At 41.1% G+C, this 26,504-nt stretch overlaps 3 protein-coding genes across 5 annotated transcripts; 2 read left to right on the forward strand and 1 right to left on the reverse strand.

The window, feature by feature from the left end:
* The first annotated feature begins 882 nt into the window (after positions 1 to 882).
* Positions 883 to 4,455, forward strand: tmem169b (transmembrane protein 169b). The gene is made up of 3 exons (XM_026295355.1): positions 883 to 1,076; positions 1,651 to 2,062; positions 2,433 to 4,455. Exons 2-3 carry the CDS (start codon positions 1,789 to 1,791, stop codon positions 3,062 to 3,064), a joined length of 906 nt encoding a protein of 301 aa, XP_026151140.1. The 5' UTR covers positions 883 to 1,076; positions 1,651 to 1,788; the 3' UTR covers positions 3,065 to 4,455.
* A 2,334-nt stretch (positions 4,456 to 6,789) lies between these two features.
* On the forward strand, positions 6,790 to 14,783 carry LOC113123254 (X-ray repair complementing defective repair in Chinese hamster cells 5). Its single transcript, XM_026295094.2, has 21 exons — positions 6,790 to 6,849; positions 7,165 to 7,278; positions 7,368 to 7,551; positions 8,899 to 8,947; positions 9,079 to 9,201; positions 9,353 to 9,532; positions 9,711 to 9,825; positions 9,962 to 10,100; positions 10,189 to 10,301; positions 10,424 to 10,486; positions 10,565 to 10,702; positions 10,803 to 10,890; positions 11,586 to 11,716; positions 11,925 to 12,121; positions 12,361 to 12,448; positions 12,579 to 12,648; positions 12,788 to 12,897; positions 13,105 to 13,201; positions 13,337 to 13,404; positions 13,532 to 13,606; positions 13,857 to 14,783. Exons 1-21 carry the CDS (start codon positions 6,835 to 6,837, stop codon positions 13,869 to 13,871), a joined length of 2,172 nt encoding a protein of 723 aa, XP_026150879.1. The 5' UTR covers positions 6,790 to 6,834; the 3' UTR covers positions 13,872 to 14,783.
* On the reverse strand, positions 14,673 to 25,222 carry LOC113123253 (collagen alpha-2(VI) chain-like). Of its 3 annotated transcripts, none has more exons than XM_026295091.2 (30): positions 25,040 to 25,222; positions 24,813 to 24,858; positions 23,724 to 24,048; positions 22,534 to 22,695; positions 21,779 to 22,389; positions 21,641 to 21,661; positions 21,448 to 21,513; positions 21,292 to 21,345; positions 21,134 to 21,178; positions 21,007 to 21,033; positions 20,870 to 20,896; positions 20,710 to 20,754; positions 20,571 to 20,624; positions 20,237 to 20,299; positions 19,273 to 19,335; positions 19,137 to 19,190; positions 19,005 to 19,040; positions 18,848 to 18,910; positions 18,324 to 18,386; positions 17,950 to 18,012; positions 17,751 to 17,813; positions 17,605 to 17,655; positions 17,428 to 17,526; positions 16,978 to 17,040; positions 16,853 to 16,888; positions 16,720 to 16,765; positions 16,470 to 16,622; positions 15,728 to 16,183; positions 15,592 to 15,630; positions 14,673 to 15,520 (listed from the first exon to the last, which is right to left on the reverse strand). In XM_026295091.2, exons 4-30 carry the CDS (start codon positions 22,682 to 22,684, stop codon positions 14,919 to 14,921), a joined length of 3,114 nt encoding a protein of 1,037 aa, XP_026150876.1. In that variant the 5' UTR covers positions 22,685 to 22,695; positions 23,724 to 24,048; positions 24,813 to 24,858; positions 25,040 to 25,222; the 3' UTR covers positions 14,673 to 14,918. The 3 variants fall into 3 exon arrangements, with proteins under 3 accessions (XP_026150876.1, XP_026150874.1, XP_026150875.1); XM_026295089.1 differs by having other exon boundaries at positions 22,525 to 22,695; positions 25,040 to 25,220; XM_026295090.2 differs by lacking the exon at positions 25,040 to 25,222 and having other exon boundaries at positions 22,525 to 22,695; positions 24,813 to 24,964.
* Positions 25,223 to 26,504: the final 1,282 nt, after the last annotated feature.

Consider the following 26,504-nt stretch of genomic DNA (forward strand, 5'->3'; position numbering starts at 1 on the left):
AACTTACAACAGACATTACCTTTAATTTGTTGTTACAACAGACCAAACCTTTTAGTTTAGCTACTGTTAAAATAACATTAGCTAGTCCGTACCTTTAATTTGTTGGTTGATTTCATTCTTCTTCTGGGAAAGCTCTCTGGTTTGAAGAGCTATAATTTACAAATGACACATTGTTATCTTAGCGTTACATCAAACTTTAAGTGCTTTAATCTGATTCCTAAAATCCTTATTTCACCTGGATTAGTTTAAACACATGCGTTAGCCAAGCAGCTAGCTAACTAACATAAAACATTTAACGCTAGCTACACGGCAAGCCAAGCAAACATGAAATGACAGCAACTAGCTATACACCTACAATAAACTTAATAAGTGAACTCACCTAACTGGAAGAGAAGGCTGTCAATATTATTAAGTGAAGGTTGGCTGTTCATTTTACAACATTTGCTGTATCTGGACCGGAGCACCGAGCTCAGACGTTGGATAAACTGGTCTTAACCGGTTCTGTAACCGTTGGACACCGACGTTAGTTTAGCTTAACTAGGTAGCTAATGCTAAGTATTAACGTTAACTGGGAAAAGTTTTATAATCAATCAGCTAATAAAATTGTTGTTGCTCATATTATATATATATATATATATTTACCAAATGTATATATATATATATATATATATGTATATGTTAAACACAAACAAATGACAATTTACTGAATCTTACATGAAAGCTAAAACTAAAGTTAACATTAGCTAATTAAGACGCATATTTCATATTTAACCTACAGTGACTTTATGTATTTTTTTTTCATTTAACTAAGCCCATACAAAACCTGAGGCACAGTTAATACAACTGATTTAAAATAAATGTTTAACTGAGACAAGACGCTGGAGTGCCTTCCCATCCTCACACCATGACGGAGCTGGTTGGAGGGGCGGGTTTACGGCTATTCTGGAAATGCTTTTGCGTAAGCGCATCTGTATCGGCAAAAACACAGCGGTGCGATGTGTGGACTCCTGCAATGTGTCCGACAAATACACTGATCTATCCTCGCATAGTACATCTTCTCGTCCAGTATATTTAAGGTAAGGTAAATGCATTTACGATTATAGTAACGTTACGTTTCCTTCGCCGGCTGCAGACAAAAGAGCGGACATGGGTGGGATTTAAATGGGAGGGGATCAGCTGTGTGAAGAAGGGGTTGCTTTGTTGTTTTCACCCTCTCTTATCAAATTATGCATTCTTCAGGGTGAACGCCACGATCTGCGAATGAATCGTCTTATGTTTTCTGTTATTATGTGTGTAGAGAGGATTTTGTCCGTGCAGTAGCGCTCAAAGCATTCACTGACACTATCTTTACGCTGCAAGAGGGAGAAACAACCCCCGTTTAGAACAAATCTGTCATGCTTTGTGTGTCATCTCTTTTAGTATGATTTGGTCCCTGTCTGATCAGATGCTTCAATGCCATCTGATCGATGATAACGTGACATTTGGTAAATTTCATCAGTCATCATCCAGAAGAGCTCACTGTGCAGAATCTAGGCCAGCATCACTGTGCATGGAGGATTAAATGACTGACTGTAAAAACAGCAAGCCTGCTGTCTAATGGTGCTCTCTCTGTTTGTGTTTGTGTGCTGTTATCCTTTTGGTTTCTACCAGAAATCTTCCTTGGATTAAAAACTTTAACACAATGGATGGATATTGCTTGTACTGCTGAGGACCTGACTATTAGTATCCATATATAACCAACTGAAAAGTAGTCCCAGAGTCAAATAGTTTCCTGGATCAGCTAAAATCATGGCGCAGGTAGAGGAGTCTCACACCGAAGGAGAGGGTAGCCCCCAGATGATATCCTTAAGATCAGACATATCAGAGAATCATGTGGATGATGGAGAGGTCGGACACTCTATAAGGAGGAAGAGGAGGAAGAAGAAAGACACGCGTCCAGAGTCCATTATTGTCTACCGCTCTGAAATGGAGAGGGCACCAGGGGAGGACCAAGCCAGTGAGGAGGGAGCAGAGAGGAGCACTGAGGAGGGAGCTAAATTCCTCTGCACACCTACAAGCGAAGGTGAGGGAGGTGTAATAGTCTGTTAAAATTAGGAAGACATAAACCAAAGGATGTCTCATTTTAACAATACAGTCCAAATCAAGTATATTTGAACAAAAGTAAAAGAAGGATCATGATGAATTGTTGTGAAACTTTGCCGATGGTGCTATGGCACGCCATGAACTATTTTTAAAGAAGAGAAGTTAACTACATGTCTGCACCAAGGATTTGTAGACCAAAAACAGACAAACAAACTTTTTGATGTGCACACTATCCCATTGTTTCCATGGACCTACTGTGTTGTTCAGCACCTATAAACAGGTTACACAGATGAAGGAAATTATTTCTGTTGTCTGTCTCATGGGTCTAATGCCACATTATATCTCAACAGGAAGCTGGAACCTTCCTCCAGACAGCCGCTACGTAACTCTGACCGGCACCATCACCCGGGGAAAGAAGAAGGGCCAGGTGGTGGACATACATGTCACTTTGACAGAGAAGGAGCTCAGGGATCTGGCCAAGTCAAAGGAACGTCTTGATGCGGAGTGTGAGGCGGGGGAGGGCTCGAAACGCAACTGCAGATTGGGTGTGTGCCAGGGACCACATGTTGTCCTGTGGAGCATCTCATGTTTCCCTGTAGTTTTCCTCCTCTCCTTCATTACCTCCTTCTACTACGGCACACTCACCTGGTACAATGTCTTCCTGGTGTACAATGAAGAGCGGACGTTCTGGCACAAGATTACAATATGTCCCTTCCTCATCATCTTCTACCCAATGCTCATCATGCCCATGGCGCTGTCTCTGGCGCTGTACTCTGCTGTGGTACAGGTGTCCTGGGCCTTCAGCGAGTGGTGGCAGGCGGTGCGAGATCTGGAGAAAGGCTTCTGTGGCTGGGCCTGTGGGAAGCTGGGACTGGAGGACTGTTCACCCTACAGTATAGTGGAGCTGCTGGACTCTGACACTGTTTCTGGCACTCTGCAGAGCAAGGCCCCCAGTGAACTCGCCCAGACATCGTCAGTGTGAAACAGGGTGGCAGCGATATCCAAGGCATGCACAGCTGATAGCATTTAAAGTTGCAAATGCTTTTAAATGCTTTTGAGATTTGTTTGGTAGTAGAGGACAGAAATTGCCAGTTCAAGTCAGTTACAAATAATTGAGCTAATGGTTGGAAAGGTTTGATAAAAACTCCTATATCAAGGTCAAGTTAGTTGATTAATTTAGAAAACTTCATCTGCTGATGAAGGCCGTGAGCCTTTTTGAAAGCTCCAGAAGAAACTAATTCAAAGGACCTTTTGATAAGAATTTTTGTCAAAATAACAGGGAAGTATTGATTGAAGTGTGGTGCTTCACTATACCTTTCTGTAAATGATAAATTAATAAACACTGCCTCTCCCTCGCTGCTCAACTATTAATACCATCAACATTATTGAACTCTGAGCATGGCGGTGGTTATTATGGCTCATTTTTTTACTTACGGTTTGTTACGGTCATCACAGCTCTCCTCAGATCAATAAGTGGCCACCAGTAATTACTGTACCACACTCTGATTTCAAAGATCTTTTGATAGACTTATGGTTTTCATAAACTGGCTGTGGACACTGAGACAGACATTATTGGAGACGTACAAGGTAAACCAAGTGTTACTTCATCTGTAAATATCTGTAATTAAATGTTTGTGATCACTGTGCTGTGCTCTGACAAAAAAAAATATGTCACATATTTCCAAGGCAGCACTGTAGGTATGTGAAGTAATCATTATCATTCAGTGAAGTCACAATTGAAAGAAGGCTGGAATATCAGCTGGGACAAGTGGGTAATTGCCCCAGGGCCACAGATTTACTGTGTCACTTACTCTGGAAATTAGATCAATTACAAATTTCACTGGGAACATGCACCACTGAGCACAACCTTGACTATAACATTAATCATCTGGAGATGGGCAATATCTTGCAAAAGGGCTCTGTTTTAGTGTCGAGCTTGTAAAGGATAGGGCTGGCTGATATTATTTTTCTTATTGTCAACAAATCCAATGAAAAGACTGACATGTTAGCCTGCCTCGGAAAAAAATCGGATTTCTTTACCCTGTCTGGTGTCACTCAACTTGTTGAAGGTGTAAAATCTAACTAGGTCTGAAACATATAGCTATATACAGTCTATTGTTTAATTTTTCAAAGCAGTGAATTGCTTTTCAGCTGGGCACAACAGTTTATAGCAAATGCTATCTAAATAGGAATAATTAGTACATGTGTGGGCAGCATGGTGGGTTAGTGGTTAGAACTGTTGCCTTGCACCAAGAAGGGTCCTGGTTGGAAACCCAGCAGGGACCTTTCTGTGTGGAGTTTGCATGTTCTCCCTGTGCTTGTGTGGGTTTTCTCCAGGTACTCTGGTTTCCTCCCACAGTCCAAAAACATGTATGTCAGGTTGATTGGTGACTCTAAATTGCCCGTAGGAGTGAGTGTGAGTGTGTGAGGTTGTTTGTCTCTGTGTGGCCCTGTGATGGACTGGTGACCTGTCCAGGGTGTACCCCTGCCTTTCACCCAAAGAGAGCTGGGATAGGCTCCAGCAGATCCCTGGGACCCTAAATAGGAATAAGTGGGTATAGATAATGGATGGATAGTACATTAGTGTTGACTATTTTCAGTAACCAAATAATACATATCAGGACTGTGAATAAATATAATCTGCAATGTGTGTTTATGGCAGTGAATGAATATGTTACCCATGGTTTAGCTCACTGATGTGTTTGTAACATTTCTTTGGGAAAACAACAAGTCTGTGACATAGAGGGATAAGCTACACTAGACTTACTTGTTAGAAGAATTACTCCATTGACTTTCATCTTTTCTTAATATTTGTTGACAATGAAGAAACCTAGAATATTAATGCCTTATCATTTAATATATGCATAAGTCCAGATGATATTATACCTACAACTATGCATATTCCTAAAAATGTCCAATCAAATGATCTTAAACAAACTAACAAAAACACCATTTGGGGGCAGGTTTGATCCTAGTACTAGCATTCCAGCCTGTGAGTACTTGTGTCTGGGCTAAGTAAAACTAAGCTGCATGTGTATGCTGCTGTGTGCCCTGCATTTCAAAGATACATGGAATTGACTGAGAACATAATGCAGAAGGAAGGAATAGGAGGAAGGTAGACCCATAAAGGTTGAATTAGGGTGTTAATTCAGCCATGATTTGGAGCCATGGTGAGGGCAAGTTGACAAATCAAACCTTTCTTTGGTTTGCTTATGTATTAATTGTCATGTTTATATATTTTGAAGGCACCATAAAAATAGATGTTTGTGAACCACTTGTGTTGTCTTACCTGTTTTGGTCCACACATAAGGAAAATATAGTCATATTTTAATTTTGTTTTAATTTATTATAATTATTTAAGTCTGATACACTTTCCTACAATTGTGGTAGCTAGGTGTTTTACACTCTGGCACTTTGAAATCAGTTTATTGAAAACTGATTAAAATGCATAGCAGGTGTGGTTGGTTTAAGTAGAGCAGATGGTTTAAATATCTGAACATTGAAATATTTACGATTTGACCTGCCTATAGAAAGTAATGCAATTTTATTTTTCATACAGGAAAAGCCATGTGTCTGTGGTTGTGGATTGAATCTGTGTTCCACATTACATATTGTAAAACCACAGGATGCAAAGGAAAGAATAACACAAATGAAATAAAGTGTTGATCTCAATTTTGTGCTAAAGTTTTTAAATAAATCTTGTGAAGCAAAACATTTTGTCTCATGTTGTTATAGAGCATTGTGCAGGATGCCACTGTTTCCTGTGGTTCTATAGTCTCGCCCTTAGAAAAGTCAGCATATATCTGTGCATGGCGTACACAGAGGCAGATGGCTCCCTGGAGTATGGGGGAGTAGTGCTTTCAGATCTGGTTATTAGCGCCCTGGTGTTACATTGGGATGCTTACTGAGGAAAAATCCATATGCTCCAATGCAAGATCAGCAGTGTACCAAATACAGTATGTTAGAGGAAGGCAGATTTCCTAACTTGTAGTGATCTGCTTACTCTGCAATTTAGTTACACCGATTTTAAAACAATTTAAGGTCAATACCTGGACTTTTTTCTTGCAAGCATGCAGAATGATCATCAGATAAATTCCTGAAATCTGCTTTTAGTTAACTGCTTAAGAGGTTTTTTCTTTGCAGTCAGTTTTTTATTGATGTGAATTTTATCCTCTGTAATTTTTCTGGCAGTCTAGAGTTTCAAAAAAGGATTTTATTTCTAGCAGTGTGAAAAGGGTTTATATAACTACCTTATTTCCCTAGCTTTAGGTGTGAAAATAACACACAAATTTAAGGTAAATTGTGTAAATGTAAATTCAAAATTCTAGAGTGTGAACTTTTGGTTAACGTTGAGTATATTTATTAATTTATACCTATTTGTATGTGTTTTGAGTCGTTTTTACATACTCATTTTTATTTGACCTCAAATCCTTGACATCCGTGAAATGAGTTGACCATGCATAATTTCACAGTACGCTGCTGAAATGCTACAGGGTGTTTGACCTACATCTAACTATTGAACTTCAACGCAATAATAAGGTCAGGAACACCAAAAATAGCATCGTATACAGACCAAGTATATATTTTACTTAACAGATTTATGGTAATTTAATGTGAGCAACTGCCCCTGAAGATCCATGTGGTAACTGCGGAACAATTGTCGCTTTGAATAGGAACCTTGTTCTGGGCAACCACTTTCTCCCCGGAGCTGTAACGAAGTGACACCTAATCTCTGGACGAGGGAAAAAGAAGATGGCAGGGAGTAAAGTAAGTTCGTTTCTTTTACATTTTCCAAAGAAATAAATGAACTCACCGCTGTGAGCAGAGCTGTTAGTAACCGTCCACTGGTAGCTAAATAAGATTAGAAACAGTTTGTTCTCTGTGAATTGAGACGACGGACTGACATGTTGGGACATGTTCAGACTGAAACAAACAGCGTCACTCCTCTTTCATCTTGACTCTTTCTTGTTTGAACAGTGGCCTAAGAATTATGAAAAATGTAAATGTCTGTCATCTGTAATGTTCGGAACAAAACAACTCGCAGAGATGTGGACCCTGAGATGTGTTGTTTGTGCTCTGCAGTCAGCCTTGGTGCTGTGCATGGATGTGGGTTTCTCCATGTCCAACTCGGCCCCGGGTGAAGAGTCTACCTTTGAACTGGCCAAAAAAGTACTGCAGAAGTTTGTCCAGCGCCAGGTACAGCCCAACATTTATAAAACAACCCACCAAACAAAACTACTTCTGTCTGTTGTCTTACACCGGATTTATCCTTTGTCTTCTGGCAGGTTTTTGCTGAGACTAAGGATGAACTGGCTTTAGTCCTGTTTGGCACAGACTCCACCAAAAACCCACTGGACCAGGACGGCCAGTACCAGCACATCACCATCCATCGCCACCTCATGATGCCCGATTTTGGGTTTCTGGAGGAGATTGAGAATCAGATCCATCCAGAGAATGAGCAGGCTGACTGTATCCTTTTAGCACTTAATCCATTCACTAGTCCACATGTTGAGGTGTCCTTGGGTAAGACACTGAACCCCAAGTTGACACCGGTGGCTGTTCTGTCAGTGTATGAGTGTGCGATTGATTGTGTATGTGAATGGGCGAATGGACAAATAGTGTAGAAGTGCTTTGAGTGGACTTGAGTGCTAGACAAGTATAAGATCTAACATTTTTGAGTCCATTACACATAATTAATATACCGTGTTTTTATGAAGGAAAGGCTGCTTTAGATTCCAGATTCACAGTTTAGCACAACATAAATAATCAATATTGCAGTGCAGTTATTTATATTGTTGGGTTTAAAGTAATGTTTGCATTCATTTTATTTCGTTTCATTATGTGCTTTTCATGTACAACAAAATAGATCAATTCTGTGATTTTTCATATGTGATGTTTTTATTCATGTAGTGTCCCACCCTCCTAAAACTTTCTAAAAACCAATAGTGACAAAACAGGACTCCTTACTGGTACAAAATCCATTTTATCCAAAGTCGACAGCTTTTCCCTACAATTGACAGCTCTTCTGTTTCCACCTCCTCTCAGTTTAAGAGTTTGGGTGTCATCCTCGACAGCTCATTATCATTTCAACCTCACATCAATAGCATCACCAGATTTGTATATTTCCATTTACAAAATATCAATTGTCTATGCCCCCCCCCCCCAAAAGTGCCTCCATCCTTGCTCAGTCTCGTCCCCTCCTGCTGTTACTATTGTAATGCTCGTCTTTTCAGCCTCTCTCACTAATCTCTCCATAAACTCCAACTGCTTCAAAATTCAGCTGCTTGCATTATAACCAAAACATCCTCATTTCATCACATCACTCCTATCCTACAGCTACTCCACTGGCTTCTGGTTAAATACAGAATAGAATTCATGATCCTCCTGCATACCTTCAAGGCCAGCCACAACCTTGCTCCCCTATATCTGTCTGATCTCCATATCGCCACGTCCTCCCACTCTCTCAGATCTTCCTCTTCCATCCACTTCACTGTGAACCTGGCTCGCCTCAGCACCATGGGGACCAGAGCTTTCAGCTGCTCTGTGCCCAAACTCTTGAACTCACTCCCACTGGACATTAGAAACATTGACACCGACCCTTTAAAGCTTTAAATCCAGACTCAAAACGTACCTGTTTGGGACTGCATATTCACCATAACTGAGATTACATTGATTTATCATTTTTATTTATTTATTAGTTTTATCTATTTTTGAGTGTTCTGTACAGTGTCCCTGGGTGTCTAGAAAGGTGCTTATAAATAAAATGTATTATTATTATTATATGAAAGTGTGAGCTCCTTAACTACTGCTCCACAGGGCTGGATGCTATTGTTGTCTGTATGGATCTACTTCAGAATGAAACTAAGTAAGAAGCTTCCTGAATCTCATGATTAATTGTTGTTGTTCACATTCCCATGCATCTCAGTGATGACTGTGCTGAATGGATTCCTGGCCTCCAGTGGCGTGACTGACGCTGTGTTTGGGATATCTTAACAGTAAGAAGAAGTTTGATCGTCGCAACATTGCTGTCCTGACTGATCTCAGCACAGAGGCTAAAGCAGATCACCTGGACGTTATTATTAAAAACCTGCAAGAAGCTGGCATCACCTTGCAATTCTTGTAAGGTTCAAAGTTGATATATTTCTTTCTATCTGTTGTTAAGGCGGATCTCTTGTAAATTTCATTCGTCCTAGCTGCATGACATTTTTCCACTATCCCTGCTGTTTGTTGTCTTTTTTCTGACTTTAACTGTAGGCTTTTGTGTTTACAGTTTGCCATTCACCATGGAGGACAGTGAAGAGGGTGGAGGAGATGCGGACAGAGGAGGTCCTGGTCACCCAGGCGCAGGCAAAGGCCCGACCAGGGAACAAAAGAACGGCTTGGACATGGTGAAAGAGATCATGCAGTGTCTGGATGAGGAGGAAGGCCTGGATGAAATTTATACCTTCAGGTTGGAGGGCTATTTTTAAACACCAGATGATAATTTTCATGTCTTACTTCAGCTTTTTGTCATGTTTGTCGTTCTAATTGACAACATTGTTTCTACGTTTAAAAATAATAAGCTAATGATTTTGTCATGATGGATGATGTGATCTGATTAGCTTTCCATGTGCTTCACTTCTTTGTAGGAAGGCTATTGAGCAGCTGTGTATGTTCAAGCGTGTCGAGAGGAGACCCATGGCCTGGCCCTGTCAGCTGACCATTGGGAGCTCTCTGTCCATACGTATAGTTGGATACAAAGCAGTAAGTTTACTGTTAAGTGCACTAGATCAAAATATATATTACAGATTTATTATATGGTTTTAGTGAATGTTCAGTTCTCATTGGCTAATAACCAAATGCTGAAGGTTTTCTCATCCACACATACTTCGCGCACCAGATGACAGAAGAGAAGCTGAAGAAAACATGGATAACAATTGACGCTCAAACTCTCCAGAAAGATGACATCAAAAGAGAGACCGTCTACTGTCTGGACGATGACAATGAGACAGAGGTGCAGAAGGATGACATCATTCAAGGTGAGCATGTTGTCGCTCATATTACTCCTCAGCACCCATTGTAATCTCACTGAATACATGCATCATTTAAGTTTTCTTTTCTGTTCAGGTTTTCGTTACGGAAGTGACATTGTTCCCTTCTCCAAAGTTGATCAAGAGCAGATGAAATACAAGCATGACGGAAAGTGCTTTGCTGTTCTAGGCTTTACCAAACAAAACCTGGTATTGTACTTTTATGACTGTGATTGAATGTGGCATCTAAGAAGTATGCACATAAAACAAATCTAAAGAACACCTAAAAGTCAGTCAACTTTATTCTGTTTGTTTTTACTGTCTGACTGCAGGTACATCGTCACCGGTTCATGGGAAGTCAGGTCATCAAGATATTTGCTCCTAAAGATGATGAGGTGAGAATAGACAGAATCAGTATGTTGTCGGTGACTACGTGTTGATACTGACATGTTCTGTTTCTTCTCTTTGAACAGCATGCAGGAGTGGCACTGTCGGCCGTAATCCGGGCACTGGATGAGCTTGAAATGGTGGCCATTGTACGTTATGCCTATGACCGCCGTAGCAACCCTCAAATCGGTGCAGCTTTCCCTTGCATCAAGCGTGACTATGAGGTGAGATTTTAAACCCCAAGACATGTTGTTTAAAGTTTGTTCACTCAATCTGTGTAAGGTAGCACAGAACTAACGTCTGTCCATCTTCCGCCCTCTATAGTGTCTGATGTACGTCCAGCTACCCTTCGCAGAAGACCTCAGACAGTTTACATTTCCTTCTCTTGAAAGCAAGAAGTTCACTCCATCAGGTACAGTTTCTGCATGTCATGTTTAGTCAAACCAGTAACTTGTACTGACAGTTAGGTTAGCATCTCACCTGTGTTCATACCAGAGCTGAGTATGTCAGTAATCAATAAAGGCGGTAATGTGAATGTAGCCTTTTTTTGGCAGACCAGTCCACAACAGCTGTTTAGACTAGCAATATAAGCATGATTGGCTCAGACGGGCAGAAAATGCAAAATATGATGCAGTTTTAACACAGCACAAAACCTTTGTGTTAAGGAATTACCATGATTTATATTTGCACCCATTTCATTCAGTGGTGCATGAGCTTTTTTTGACTTTGCTCTGCTCTACTGTTCCTGTCCATGCTTCACACACAGAGCAACATAGAGACAGGTTGAGACACTGCAACTGGAGTTGAAGACAGACATTGTATGGCCCCTACAATAACACAATAAAAAGATATATTACAAGTGAAAGTGCTGCATTCAAATTTATATTTACCTATGTGTATCTGAATATCAATAATCCTAAAATGAAAATAATTAAGCAGAGTATAAATACTTCAAAATTGTACTTAAATACTGTACCTAATTATACTTTACAACACTGACATTTACAGAGCTTTCAAGTTGTTTAGATTACTGAGATTGTATCTGTGTTAAGAGACAAATCAGTAAAGAATTGATTTGAACAGACTGTTTCTTGTGATTTCTTTTAGATACACAACTGTCTGCTGTGGACTCTCTCATTGACTCAATGATGCTGGTAGAGAAAGATGAAAATGGAGATTACAAGGACATGTTGAAGGTTCATCATATCCCCAATCCTGCTTTCCAGAGGCACTTCCAGGTACTGCAGTAGAATTTGTATTTGACCTGTAGCGCTCCTTCTATTTATGAGTTGAGGAAGATGGCAAGGTTTTGAGGAGAAGGGACTGTCATTTTCAACTCAGTAATGTAAGAAAGGGGGAAAAAAACTTTTATCTGTCTGACTAGAACTTCACCACCCATCAGCTCAGTCAAAGCCTCTTACCTCTCTTACTCAACCTTTCTTACAGTGCCTGTATCATCGGGCAGTAAGCCCTGGTTCCCCTCTCCCCCCCTTGGAGCCATGGCTGAAGGCTGTCCTTGAGCCCCCTGAGATCATCACTGAACGTTGCCAAGCACCACTAGAGGAGATAAAAAGAAAGTTTCCTCTTGTAGAAGTGCAGAAGAAAAAGAAGTTGAAGACCAGTGCTCAGATCTTTGGCAAAGAGTAAGTTTGCTTCAGTATGTTGGTGGGTTATTGAGTATCATGACCAAGGCTGTTAGGAATGTGCCAAATTAATTTGTGTAGTCCCAAGTATTTCTTTAGAAGACTGCTTACTGCACTTCTTTGTGTGGAAAAATATTATGCCCTTTTGTGATGCTTGTTTGTGGCTATGCGTTTATTGATTACAAAACAATAGTTTAAACTGTTTCCAGTACTTTAGTTGACCCTGTTGTCATTTACAGGTCAGAGGAGCCAAATGACAAGGAGGCGAAAGCAGACGAAGAGGAAGAGTATAATCTGGCTGACATTGCTGGAGGCAGTGTTACTTCGGTGAGAGTCAGGGGACCTGGGTGACATAATAATATTAGAGTATCACTTTTTATTTTTAAAACAAACAATTCCACATAAAGTACTTGTTTGAACAGGCATTCTTTGAAAGTTTCGTTTTACATTTAATCAGGTGGGAAGTGTGGATCCAGACGGAGACTTCTGCAAATTGATCAAGCAGAAGAGTCTTCCATTTGGAGAGGGTGAGGTTCAGCGTTTGTTGTTTTTCTGCCGAGCAGGGCTGATAAATATTTGGCGATTGTGTTATAAAGCATCATCACTATTGTTCAGTCCTTGTAATTGTGTGTCTCTGATTGTGGTGACCTCTTATGTCCTTCCCAGTCTGTCAGCAGCTGACTCACAGGATAGAGCAGTTGCTTAGCAACAAGAACACAAACTACTACATGAAAAGCCTCAAGTGTATCAAGGTTTTCAGAGAGCAGTCCATTAAGGTAAATAAACGTTTACCATCTTCCGTTTTTAGAAATGCATGATGATGTGGGGATTTTTGTTGTAAAACTGCATAGTCAGCTGCAGTAGATTGAAAAAAGTTCTCAACTTGAACCAAGGCCAAAGTGTGTGTCTATGTTTAGGCATGTGTTGGGAGTCTTTTAGGAGACACAATGGATTTTGAGTGTTTCATATCTTCTGTAATGCAGCTGGGAAATGCTGATCTGTACAATAGCTACCTCCAGTCTCTGAAAAGGAGCATCCCAAGCAGAGGGCTAGAGGTCTTCTGGGACCTGCTTGTTCAAGGTATGATAAGCCTCTTTACTTAGAGCTGCAGGACTTCTCTCAGTATTTTTCACATTCCTCTCTTGAGATGAGTGCAAAAAATAAATATGGTTTAAAACACACTGTGGCCTGAATGCAGTTATTGCTGTTTGACAGATTCCATGACCCTGATCAGCAAAGATGAGGTGCAAGGAAGCACAGTGTCCAAAAATGAAGCTAATCAGGTGACCCACTGAAAACTCCCCCATTCAAACCTATGTGAAGCGTTGAGGGATGAGTGATTGTTATATTTTAAAGTAAGGTGACGTTGACACTGCCGTTGTTTCTGACTGAAGCCTGCTTTGTCCACAGTTTCTGGTTGCTGAAGAGAAGAAAGAAGAGGCTGTTGCATCAGCAGCGGAAGATACCGGCGACGTTGATGACTTGGTAAGAGCTCATGTGGATCTTTTCTGTGACAGCCATTTTCAGGTTTTAAATATTTAACTGATATGCCCCAAACTCATGTTCAAGTCATTTCCTGTATATTTGCTGGATGTGTGTCAGTGTGTGTCTGTGTGTTTGAGAGAGTGTGTGTGAGTGTGTGAGTGAGTGAGTGAGAAAGATGTGCCTGGCCTTTTGAGGCCACTGATATAAACTCTTCAGTCTTCATTTTTTCCCCCTACTTCTTCCTGTGCAGCTGGACATGATGTAAGCAGTTTGTCTCCATTGGACATACAGAGAAATGAGAAGAATGCTGCCATTCAGCCCAGCCAGGCCAAACCAATCCAGCCATCCATTGTTCCACCTCTCACTTGGAGACCCCTGGTGATACTGAGTAACTACATGCATAACATACAGAACAGATGAAACTTTAAGAATAAGGCTGGTCATTTTCTATATCAGTATTTTTAAAAATCCCATACAGAGACTAAATCCAACAATGCATCTACTCAGTTAATGTCTGTCAGTCTTCAAACTGGATTATCATATTTGTCTGTGCCATAAACATGTGACCTGAATATTTGTTAAAAATGTTGCCCCAAAGGCCAGCGCACTGTAAACAAAGTTCTCACACAGATTTTGTGCATGTGCAGCTGACACTTAACTTCAGATGCTGTATGAATGTTTGCATGCCTGTTTGGAGCAACATTTTTAGTCAACAGTTGTTTCGTAAGTTTTAGGAACAGCGGAGTGGCACAAAAGAATAAACTAAGCCAGGTTGGACGCTGATAGTAACGATGAATACATGCAATTTATTAGCTTTTGTCGCTTTATGGGGAGTGTTTTAAAATACTGTGGACCAAGACCGACCATCTTTATTCTTTCAGTGAAGTTTAGCAAGTACTTTAGACATCCGCTAAACATGTAAACAAACCATACAAAACTGTTTGTCTGTAGAATTTACAAAATCTATGTTAAGGTTGTTACATGTCTGAAACTGTACGTCTGTTTGAAATGTCAAGCTTTGTGCATTAGAAACCTTTGGGGCTTTACAGAAGACAGCACTTCAGTGTCCAACAAACTGTGAGTTTATTATCTTAATTTAGTAAAGCTTTATGGCTGAAGAATGCTTGACTGTACTATATTTTTCCATAATAAAATACCTAGGATGAATACAGTTGAATACAGTGAAGTCATTTGCAGGTTGTACAGTGCAGTGTCGAATCATAGTAAAATAATATCTCATGTTTAAAATACTAGATTTAGGTTAACAGCAGTAGCACCTGTATGATGTTCATGTCCACATAATATGGTCTTTCTAACATACCCATTGGATGAAACGTTCAAACAAACTGGACCGGGTCACAGCAGACAGGTCTTTTCCTTTAAAGATGGCATCCTGATCACCCATGGCCAGCTTTGTTAGGACATCCTGATCAACATCACTTCCTGTGGCAATCACTGTGGAGACAACTTGTGCTCCACGCATGGCACTAACCGCCTCATCCAAGCCGGTGCCGTCGGTGATGCCATCTGTGATGAAAACAAATGAAACCTCTGCGTTGCGTCTCGTCTGGCGAATGTTTCCTTTACTCAAGATGTTGTCTATGGTGTGGAAGATAGCGGGGCCCACACTGGAGGAAGAATCTAGATAAGGTAACTGTGCAATGCCGTCAGCGATGATGGTAGGGTCGTAGGTCAGAGGGAAGGCCAAATGGTTCTCGTTCTCCTTGCCAAATTCTATTAGTGCCAAGCGGGCCCGCATACGATCAGCCTTACTCCGGGCCAGTCCCAGTCTGCCTGCCACTTTCTGCACAAATTCACGGACATGCTGGAAGTTCCCAGTCCCGAGGCGCTCTGAGCCATCCAGTAGAAATACCAACTCCACTGGCCTCTCAACGCATGGAGCAATGTCAGGCTCTGTCATATAAGAAAAAACTTTTACCAAGCAGTACTTAAATAAAAGAAAACAGATAAACAATATCACCTACCACTTTTACATGGGAGGTCAGGGCACACGATTACTGGTGCTAGAAGGAAAATCAAATGGACAAAACTTAGACGCAGTCAGAAGGACTAATATTGTACAATACTGTCGTCCTGCTGGGTGTACTGGCAGAGACTTACTTGGACAGAGCACAGTTTCCATTGTTTCTAAGAAGTCGTCGGCCACCAAGTCGATGTAACGCCTCATCTCGGTGACACGTTCCTTCTTGCCACATGCTATCGACCCCAGGATCTCATCATCCTGTTCCTTTTGAAACATATCACCAACCCCAATGGCGTTCACCACCACATTATCATCGTCACAAAGGTATTTGAGCAGATCCTCGTCGTCACGAGGGTCAAAACGGCCATCTGTGATCACCACCACAGACACTCTGGCTCGGGCTCTCTTGCTGTCCTTGATGAGATTATCGTAAGCAAACTTGAGAGCTGATGGCGTGAAGGTGCCGCCAGCGATCCACTGCAGATTCTTCACTGCTGTTTTAAATGCAGCCATGGAGTTTATGTTCGGGTCATCAAGACGAATGGCCTCAAAGGTCCCGTTGTGACTGAACTGTACAACTCCAACTCTTGTGCCTAAAAAGAGGCAGACAAGCAGCAAGTTTCCAAATTAATGAGTCCCAGTTTTCAAAGAATCAGGATGGCTTGCACAATTTCTCCACGTGTTCAGTTTCAGATGGATTACAGTTTGAATGTTTACAGTACTAAGCTGAAATATTAACTGTTAACACTTAAATGGCTGAAAATATGCATGTTTTTTTTTTTTTTTGGCTCTATCTGTATACTCAGTGGCAGACTAAGTGATTTAGTGTAATGGCAACTTCCACTAAGACTGCAAAGAAATTTACAGGGTTGACTGTACCAGTTGGTGATGCAGGGTCGTTGGCCATAGATCCCAGTCTGTTGATGGTGTTGATAACAAAGTTCTTTTCCAGGGTGAAATTTGTCAGACCAACACTCTCTGAGCTATCAATTACAAATACAATGTCCAGAGCTCCACAGCGCTTCTCGCAGTCTGAGACAAAAACACAAGAAAGGGATCACCGCCTGGAAAGCTACAGACAATAAAGCTCATCCTCCTCATTCCGCCTGTCTGTGTGATATTTTCTTACCACAGCAACCACACGTCTCCCTGATGTAAGTCATTACATCACAGTCCTACAGTGACAGGTATACAAGTTATAAGTTACACAACCAAGAAAATGTACTTAATATATTATGTACAAAACTGGAGTGTTTACTCACAGTGAGCCCAGGATCACCCATTGGCCCTGGGCCGCCCTGTGTGAACACACAAAGACACACACAAAGAGAGTGAAAATATGCATGCCTGGTCAAGTCATCATTTTAATGGTTGTGCTGTTGCTTACATCAGGTCCAGGGTCTCCTCTGGGGCCTCTCTCTCCTGGCTCACCAGGCTCTCCTGGTTCCCCCTAAAAAGAAAACATTCAGTGAAAACTACTACTCCTGCTTATTGTTGCCTTACTTTGTAAGTCACTCAATTAATAAACAACCAGGGTACATATAACATCAGGAATCATGCCCCCCCAGATATGAAGCTGCACTTTTTACAAGCTAATTTCATACAAGATGTATTCTTATGTTGTTGTCTGAAACCATTTCTGTGATAATAGAAGTTACTCAGCTACGTATCTGCATGGGTCCATACCTTGTAATGGTAAGTGATAAGATAGTTTTCATAACTTGGGTGAATCCACTATTTGCATATCCAGAGGTATTCCCAGGTAAACCAGAACGACATAAACAACTGGCCACATTATGTTACTCTACATCCCTTTTATTTGTTTTCTGAATCTTACAGGCTCTCCTAGTTGTCCACTGTCTCCAGGCTCTCCTTTGGCACCACATTCGCCTCTGCTGCCCCTTGGTCCTTTCCTGCCTGGATCACCTCTGTCTCCCTGGAACGGAGTTACTTTAGACTTGGATACAGACATTTAAATCATGCAGGAATTTAATGAATAAACAGAAACCCGTACAGTGGGTCCTCTTGAGCCAGGATAGCTGAATCCTTGTCTTCCTTTGTCTCCCTTTAGAATACAAAAATAATGATAATCAAATGGTTCAATAAGCTGCATAATACAATTTCTTTACAGAAAACTATTGATCAAAAAGGTTTGGCCACCTTTGGTCCAGGGATTCCAGAGTCTCCCCTTGGTCCAGGATCTCCAGGATTTCCCCTGTCACCCTGCAACCACAGAGATGACATCCAATTAGAGCTGCATTGCCTGCAGTGTATTTCACACCACTGTTTCGTAAAGAGTCCAATCTAAACAGAAGATCCAACAATGTGCAGTTTGTGCTGATGTTACAAAATAACGCACAGCTGCTCCAAGGCCTCCTGGTTCTCCTGGCTGACCTCTTGGTCCTGGTAGTCCTTGGTCTCCCTGGAAGAGAGGAAGTAATCGGAAACATTACTGCACATCACCCTCTGTTCAGCCCACATAGTATTATTCATGCTGATGTGAATTTGGCAATGCATAGTACAGGACACATCTTAAAAAAGGCTGTTCTTTTTGCAGAATTTCTTCCCTGGAAATGTGTTTTAATGATAACAGATGCAGCTTATTTTGGTAGGGTACCAGTACATGAAGGCGTAACTTTAGTATTTGTGGTTTAAGAAAAATGTACTTAGTTCCTAAGAAGCTGCTGAGGCATCCGTCTGCCAACATCCACTCACAGTGCGACCCCACCTCACCTTTACACCCTTGAATCCATTTTCCCCAGGCTGACCCCTGCTTCCTGGGAGCCCTCGATCCCCCTTTAAAATAAAACAATGTGTCAGTATTTGCACCACACCATTAATCATCGACTAGTGTACACAAAACACAACAGTTACTGAGAGCCAGTATTTCTATTAGTGTGAAATATGTGAATCATTTGCTTGAGAACATGATGTTTAACAAGACAAATTACACAAAGGAAGAGTTTGTGATCTTCTTCTGGAGAAGTAAAACACAGCAAAGAAAACTGGGTGTTGTCTGTCTCAATCTGTTGAAATCTCACGTAAGGTCAATAAAAAACTGCAAGTTTTAAAATAAACTACTTGGCTTTCAAATCGCAAGCACTGGCTCTCTTTCCCTCCTGCAAATGTTTCTATAAACACGCTGCCATGAGTAGAGTCATACCTCAGCTGACATTCTGTAATACTGTATGTTTTGCAACCCAGATTACATTCATGAAAGTATATAATATAGTTTTTCCCCTGAGTGCTGAAGTTACCTTTTCTCCTTTTACCCCATCCGGTCCTTGTGCGCCCTTTGATCCAGAGTCTCCTCTCCTTCCCTGGTAACATTTCGACATAATTTATGACACTAAGGGAAACTCTGAAAATGACAATATTTTATTTACCTGTGCTGTAATTAAAGTGTTAAAATACCTCTTCGCCGTTTGGTCCAGGTGAGCCCCTAAGCCCCTATCAGAGTTAAATTGTATTTTAGAGACCAGTCAGTTACACCAGACTAACGGAAAAACAGAAGTCATTATAGTGAAATTACATTTTTTTCTGTACCTGAGAACCTTTTTCTCCTGGGGTCCCCGGATTTCCAGGATTTCCTCTTTCACCCTAAAGAACAACGATTCTAGATCAGCGATTCTGCTCTAAAGGAAAACAATTTTCAGAGGAGGAAATTTCATTCAAACATTACCTTTGGTCCTTGTTCACCCCTAGGGCCAGGAGGGCCTGACTTCCCAGGAAAGCCTGTCTCTCCCTAAACAATAAACAAAACACATGACTTCACAAACACACTGTATATTTATCCCATCTAAAAGTCTTTGACCCCAGTGAAGGATGGCAAGACAGCATTACTATTTTGACCATTAATGGACAAAAAGTCTGAACTGAGGGTGACGAGGGAAAAAAAAAAAAAAAAACCCTATATCAAACAGATCTCTTCTTAAGAATTTCTTCAGAAACTAAAGTTGAACCAGATGGTTAAATCTACACTTAACAGCGAGCAGGGGTTGTATCAAAACACACTTTTTACATTATTTTGTGTGGGTGGTCAGCCAGGCTTTAATTTACATGTGAGCGTAGGCCAAGAATTTGAAAACCTCAAAATCCCTCATAATACATATAAAGACAAGGCAGACCCAGATGGACATTGTCAGAATTAGCTCAACTTTCATCTAAGCTGTACTTGTTTCAGCTGCAGTCACGTCCCATTATTGAGGTTGTAATTGCAGGCAGTTGCGCAAAGTAAGAGGTTTATATCAGCCTGGCTGTTGGAAGCAGAGGCTGGTAATGGGAATTTCTGTCAGCTATCTCCCACACACCTGGTCCAAAAAAAAAAAAAAAACAACTGTGAAAGGTCAACAAAGAACAAAGTAGTGCATAAATGTTCAGAAAGCCTCTGTTCCTCAGTTTCATTCAATTATTTTGCTCTATATTTGTTGCCCCCATGTTTGTCTGACAAATGGAGTATCATAAAACTGCTCTCACTCCTAGAGTTACGATGTTGATCCACATGTCATGCACCAAAATGAAACAAGCACACTTATAGTTTCCACTGAAAACATTGTTTTCCAATGAATGTACATATTTCACTCTGGAAATAACAAGCAGCTAAAGATACCATCAGCCATAAATGCATCATTTGACTTTAGACAGACCTTTTGTCCTAAGTCACCTGGTGGCCCAGTTTCACCAACTTCTCCATGATAACCGTCTGGTCCCTTTTAGAGACAAAAGCAAGAGAAGTTCAGTAATCCAGTAAATGAATCTCTATAGGTATAAGGCTGACCACGGCACATGGACACATAGAATCTAATAGGAACAATTAAATAAGGTGGTTAATCATATTAATATCCTACCAAAGATACATTTTCTCACCTTGTTCAGAATAAATCATATTTAACATGCCTGCCCAGGCATTCTGCATCACAGTTAATACTAACACGTGAAGAGCAACATGTGAGAAAATATTTTGTATTGTCTTAGACCAACCTTGTCGCCTGGATCACCTTTGCAACCAGGAGCTCCAATTCGGCCGACTTTACCCTGAACATGTGACAGAGGTTATCATATTATCACAGTATTTTGTCATTGTATACTGTACATTTTGCTTTGTTATGGAAAGACTCACCTTTTGTCCATCAGTCCCATTCCTGCCAGGTACTCCAAACATGCCCTGAGGATTTGGACGTTAGAGAAGACAGAAATTATCTTCAGTTTGTCAACGCTGACTGTGTTGAATCCAGTAGGCTATAGATGTATGCAGCAAGAGCATTAGAAACATAATTCACCTTAGCTCCAGTTGCTCCGATTTCACCCTGTGAAGGTAAAACAAAACCATTAACCCCAACAGAATTTAACTGAATGTGACAGATAAAAAGAATGGCAAGAATATAGATTTACATATAAATATAGATTTATTTCTCACCTTCTCACCTTTCAAACCAGGCTCTCCCTATATATCAGAACACAGGAGGATATGTTATTGAGATTTAAAAAAAAAAAGTCTAAATAAATATATAACACAATCATTGGTCAGTGAGCCTAAAGCAAACCTTTGGACCGGGTCGTCCGATTGGACCTTCAATGCCAGGATCACCCTGAAATATAATAAATTGTATTCAGCATTAAAATGATAATAGATTACTTTCTAAATAAAATCTAAAGTGTAATAATGATTAGTTAAATTCCTTTAGATGGAATTTCTACCTACCGGTCTACCCCTTTCACCTTTTGTGCCAGGAAGACCCCTGCCTCCTTTTGTACCCTATAAATATGAAGAAATATTTCCCTTTTAACAAATTATCTGTGACACAAATTGCAATATACACAAATCATTTCTGTTCATATTTAGCTTTTCATTACTTACTTTTGGACCTCGAAGCCCTTTTGGTCCAGGGAGCCCAGGAGTCGAAAAGCATGTATGTCTGTAACACTAGAAGACCAGTGAGGAAAATAAAACCATATTAAGTTTGGTTATAAAAGATAGGAAACAAGAAAGATTTGTTGCATCTAAAAAGCATAAATACATCCAGACCCCTTTCCTAATAACTCACACTAACCTGTAAATAGGCTTGATGTTTCTGTAAATAAGAGGCAAAGGTAAGTGAAAAGTAACAGACAGGGATACTGCAATTTAATGTCAATAATAATATACATTCAAGGCAAGAAAGAAAAAAAAAAAAAAGATTTTAGATCACCATGGCTTTTATGATACGGTCGATGGCGTCAATCTTTATTTTCGGTCGCCCGTCAACAATTTCCACGGCTGTGTAGTCATCGCGGTACAGTTCCGAAGGAGAGTTAGCTATGTCTCTCATCCCTACTTCATCAAAGGATTGGTACGCTGCCACTGAGAAAATGTGGATCCCTTTCTCTCTGGCCCTCTCTGCCATCAGCTTGATCCCCCCACATGGGTTTCCTGTCACAAAGCCGTCAGTGATGACCACAGAGAAGAGGACGGCCTTCGTCCCTGAGAAGTGGTGTGTCAGCTGGTGGGTCATGTTCTTCAGGGCGCAGTCGATGTAGGTGCCTTTGCCCAGGTATGTGATCCTACCGAGGTTTCTAATGAAATTCTCTTTGGTCGTGAACTGGCTGAAGACTTTCTGCGTCTGGGAGAAGTGCAGACCTCCTATGGACCAGGTGATCTGGATCTGGCCTTTGTACTCCTCATCTGCCAGCTTCTGAGCAAAGATCTTGGTGAACTCTTTGATGTTTTCCACCAGGATACCAGGAGGGGACTCCTGTAAGGCAACAGTCTCTGAGGTGTCGATGGTGAAAAACAGCTTGATTGGACAGTCGATTATCCCGGCTGCAGGACACAAGAGTTACTAAAGTGTTCATCAATGTTTACTGTACATGAAAAGACCTCAATTACCAGGCAAAAAATATATATACATCATCATAATCATATTTAATGAACTGGAAATTAAGTAATGAGACTCACTCTGACAACCTTCGGGTCTTGGTGTGGGGTCAGGTGGGAATGGAGCTGGTGTGGGTTCTGGACTGTCACCTCGCCCAGGTACTGGCCTGGGTCCACGAATGTCCTGAAGGCTTGCAGCTTGGAGCAAGCACAAAAACATGAACCCTAAAATTATCCCCATTGTCCCTGCAACTAAAACAAAGGAGACAGAGAGGTGTAACCGGACAGTTGCTGAAATCCCAGTTCTTACTCCAAAGCTGGTTTTAAATGCAGGAAATAGCTGTCAAACAGTGAGTCTTCACAGAAGGCGTCTGCACGGAGCTTAGGAATGTTTATCGTTGTTTTAAACAATGTCAGTGAATAACCCCACTGTGTGGAAATAAAGGACAATATTTAAATTGTAGCTGAAATGTAAATGCTGGTTGTTGTGTGACATCTGGTCCGTGACCCCAAAATGCACGTTGAGGGTTCCCAAACTATTTCGCGTTAAAAATCCCAAAACACAGAAAAACATCAGGAAATTTCACGTAGGTATCGAGCTGTTTGGTGATGAGCTGACAGGACGTGTCTGCTGTAGGTGAAGGATATTTCTAATAGACCCAGAAAATTCCTCAACAACAGCAAATGAATAAATAAAAACTAAAATCACAGTTTAAACTGTTTAGAGAAACCTCAACCCACAGCAGGAATTCTCAAAGAGAGAAAACAACAGACGATGTGTAGGGAACTCAAGAGTTGCGCTGGTTTGATTGGTGTGGAGCTCAAATAAGATAAATATATAATATTTCAGACGGGAATATTGTAATTTACAGTCACTACATACGTTTTACACACAGGCCTATAGTTACTGTACAGTTTTACAGCCAAGATTGTTTTATAAACAACAATGTAGTCAACATTAGATCAATCTTGACCAGCTACTGCAATAAAAACTAGTAATACACAGCAATAATTGTGGCCCATATATAATAAAATTCGATTTTGCTTCTATTCAGATGTAAGTAACACGTTGAATGCAGGGATTAAACAGTCTATCTATTTATCCATATAGTACAGTAGACCCCAGTGAATAAAAAACTGACTCACTTTTCCTTCTTAGAAAAACAGACAGTCAAGAGAAGATAAACAGTGAGTCGACTTATAATGTGATATTTCTCTCACACACTAGACTGCGCTGCACAAAACCTGTCTAAAAGTTAAAACACTAAAAGTGTACTCACCCCCGACAGCACTAAACGAGAAGGTAAAATCCAAGCGGCGCCTGGAGCCTGTCAGGAAATTCAAGCAATTTCCAAAGACTGTAAACTGCAGATAATCATCTCAAACGGAAAGTTCCCATATCAGTCGAGTCAGTCAGGGTCGGGTCAGGTCCTGGTCCAGGGGTGGCTGTGAAGAAGGGGGGGGGGGGGCGTTTTCTATTGAAAATGACGCAGGACGCACGCACAGGACGGGTGATTTCACTGATGGTTAGATGATTGTCTGCTGTGTGAAGGAGCAGCTGGAGTCCAGACAGAAAGCAGAAAGCTCCGACATGAAAAAGTACATCTGGAAAATGAATGAGAAAAATAGTCCGTGTGTCTGCTTTGACTGATGAAATGTCAGTGTCACAGACATATTCTCTCCAAAGAGCAGCTCCACAAACACCTCTGCACATCCTTACATGGACAGAGCAGCGCACAGTCACCGTCTGTTTATGTTTCACGTCTATACAGCCCGAGAGACGTCAAGGTGGAATTTAACTGCGGCAAATATCCCAAATGCATAAAGCAGTTATTCCTTATTAATCGATTAACCTATAATTAATAAATGCAAACATAATCTGGCTCCGTGAGAGAAGGGATCTGCAACTATTTTTTATTTCTTTTTTAATTATTCCACAAAGGGAGGCCCCCGGAAGTTTACTGAGAGGCAAATGAACAGATGAAAGTATAAAACACATCATTAAATTTCAAAGGCATCTACAAACAGTCTTGTACTGTAGGTAATCAGTAATAGTTTACAGTGCCAATGGCAGAACATGAAGTTGTCTGCAGTAAATGGGGCGACAGACTAAACTAGCCTCTCAGAACTGCACCCAGCTGAGGACTCACCCAAGTCCTCCTTCCCACAACAACTGAGCCACCCATCCAGCCTGGACCTGACCCAGGACAGCTAACCTCCACCCAGCTCCATTAAACTGGACAAACACCAATAAAACACACAATAAAAAGAATATGCCAGTTAATGACGACTATAAAGTGTATTTTAACATCAATGTCTGAACAGCTGCATTAAAAAAACAAACACATATTTGGAGTTTCATTACTCACCACCACAGCATCCAGAAGGCTTATAGCTGGGTCAGTCCCACGGGTCCTGGGGTGTAAACAGTGGTCACAATTACCAAACCCATTGCACACACAAGAAACACAGTCTGAGGTGCAGAGTTCAGCAGAGTGAGGAGGCCAACAGTTGTCCTACATATCCCTGAGGCCTCCTTTAACTCCGGCTGCTTTTTACATACTCTGTCACTTTATAAACACACTGTCTGGATTACCTGAACAGCAGAATAAAGAAGGTTGGTCAGCTAAGATGCTACTTCGCCTAATGCATCAGTACTTTATAAAGTTTACTTAACAGTCTCGTTTTCTGTTTGGGTGTAATATGTTTCTTCCTAAAACACACTGTGCACATCCTTTGGGTCAGACAAACATCCTGAACCCATCTCCCTGTTCAGCAAACAAACCAACAACTACCGCCACGAGGATATTCACGCTTCTTCGCTGCCTCCACTGACGCATTACTGCCCCCTGTGGTCGGTGGAAGAAAATGAAACTAGAGGAGTGAACATGAGAAGTTTTAGTCCACGGGCCTAAATTCATTTTCTGCTATTTTTTTGCTTCCTGCACATTAAGATAAACAACATTTAATTAGGTCTTAGTTCTTGTTATTATTGGTAGTAGTAGTAATATTATCATCGTTGTTGTTGTTAGGGGCCTTTCATATGTTCTGAAAACACGAGCAGCGGTGATTTCTCCTTCTTTCCAAAGCGCACGGGAGCGCGCAAAAGCCGCGACATGTGCTCGGCCCCTCACAGGAAGGTGGTTGAGCGTGAATTAACTAAACAAAACAGTACAGTTTTAAAAGCTATTGCCTGGTTTGTCGTGTCAACTGTGTTCCTCTAGTACCACCTAGTGTAAAAGCGCCATTTTCCAAGCAGATCGGTTTTATGAAGCCACTTGTGACCGCCCCGCTTCCCCCTCAGGTGTACGTGATTTTCCAGTTCAGCGCCATGTGACGCACCAACACGCCCACCAGCTCAACGCAAAAACACTTACGCGCTCATTCGCACCTCACACACAGTTTGCGCTAAGGAGCCTGCAGGGTAAAGTCTGCTGAAAGTCTGGGTTGAAAAACCTTTGTGTCTGTGTTTTCACGTGCACACAGTCTGGATCGTTTCAGGGGGTTTCCTCTGTTTTCCTCCGGTGTGGTAGTTCAGTGATCGGCTTGGTAAATTAGCCTGCCTTGGCTCAGGGGCGTCAATCAGAAATAAGATAACCCTTTGAAACCTTGAGATATAAAATCCTTAAGGGAGCACCATGCAGGTCTAGCATTCATGCATTTCCTTCCAGAGGACCTGTTGTATTAAAGTGACATAAATGACATTCTACAGAGAAAATGATAAGACAGGCTGCAGTAAATGTTTTATGAGGAGTGAGGCTATCTTTATTTCTGGGCTGGGGTTTTTTACAGTACATATTGTTATAGAGCCATAGCACAGTGTATTAATTCATAGAGCACATGGTGGTGTAATAGCTTAAGGGTGGCTTTGGGTTCATATTGCACCAGGGTGCTTGGAACTAGTTTAACTAATTAGTTAATATTCCCTTGCAAGTCTAATTTCATTTTGCTTCCCTCTGACTAAATCTGGATATTAGCAGAGAGTAAAAGCAGTTTTTAGTTTTTCTCTGTATTTGATTGCACTATAGATGCTGCATCATGAGCCTACAGTCTTTCTGTTG

The sequence above is a fragment of the Mastacembelus armatus genome, chromosome 21, assembly GCF_900324485.2.
Source record: "Mastacembelus armatus chromosome 21, fMasArm1.2, whole genome shotgun sequence".
Taxonomy (NCBI): Eukaryota; Metazoa; Chordata; class Actinopteri; order Synbranchiformes; family Mastacembelidae; genus Mastacembelus; species Mastacembelus armatus.

Coding starts and splice junctions, on each gene's coding strand:
- tmem169b (XM_026295355.1), top strand. CDS start 1,789: ATGGCGCAGGTAGAGGAGTCTCACACCGAAGGAGAGGGTAGCCCCCAG. Junction 2,063..2,432: donor CTGCACACCTACAAGCGAAG/GTGAGGGAGGTG, acceptor ATATCTCAACAG/GAAGCTGGAACCTTCCTCCA.
- LOC113123253 (XM_026295089.1), bottom strand. CDS start 22,684: ATGGGGATAATTTTAGGGTTCATGTTTTTGTGCTTGCTCCAAGCTGCA. Junction 20,755..20,869: donor TCGGAGCAACTGGAGCTAAG/GTGAATTATGTT, acceptor CCAAATCCTCAG/GGCATGTTTGGAGTACCTGG. Junction 15,521..15,591: donor TGACCTCCCATGTAAAAGTG/GTAGGTGATATT, acceptor CTTATATGACAG/AGCCTGACATTGCTCCATGC.
- LOC113123254 (XM_026295094.2), top strand. Junction 9,533..9,710: donor GATGAAATTTATACCTTCAG/GTTGGAGGGCTA, acceptor ACTTCTTTGTAG/GAAGGCTATTGAGCAGCTGT. Junction 11,717..11,924: donor CTTTCCAGAGGCACTTCCAG/GTACTGCAGTAG, acceptor CCTTTCTTACAG/TGCCTGTATCATCGGGCAGT.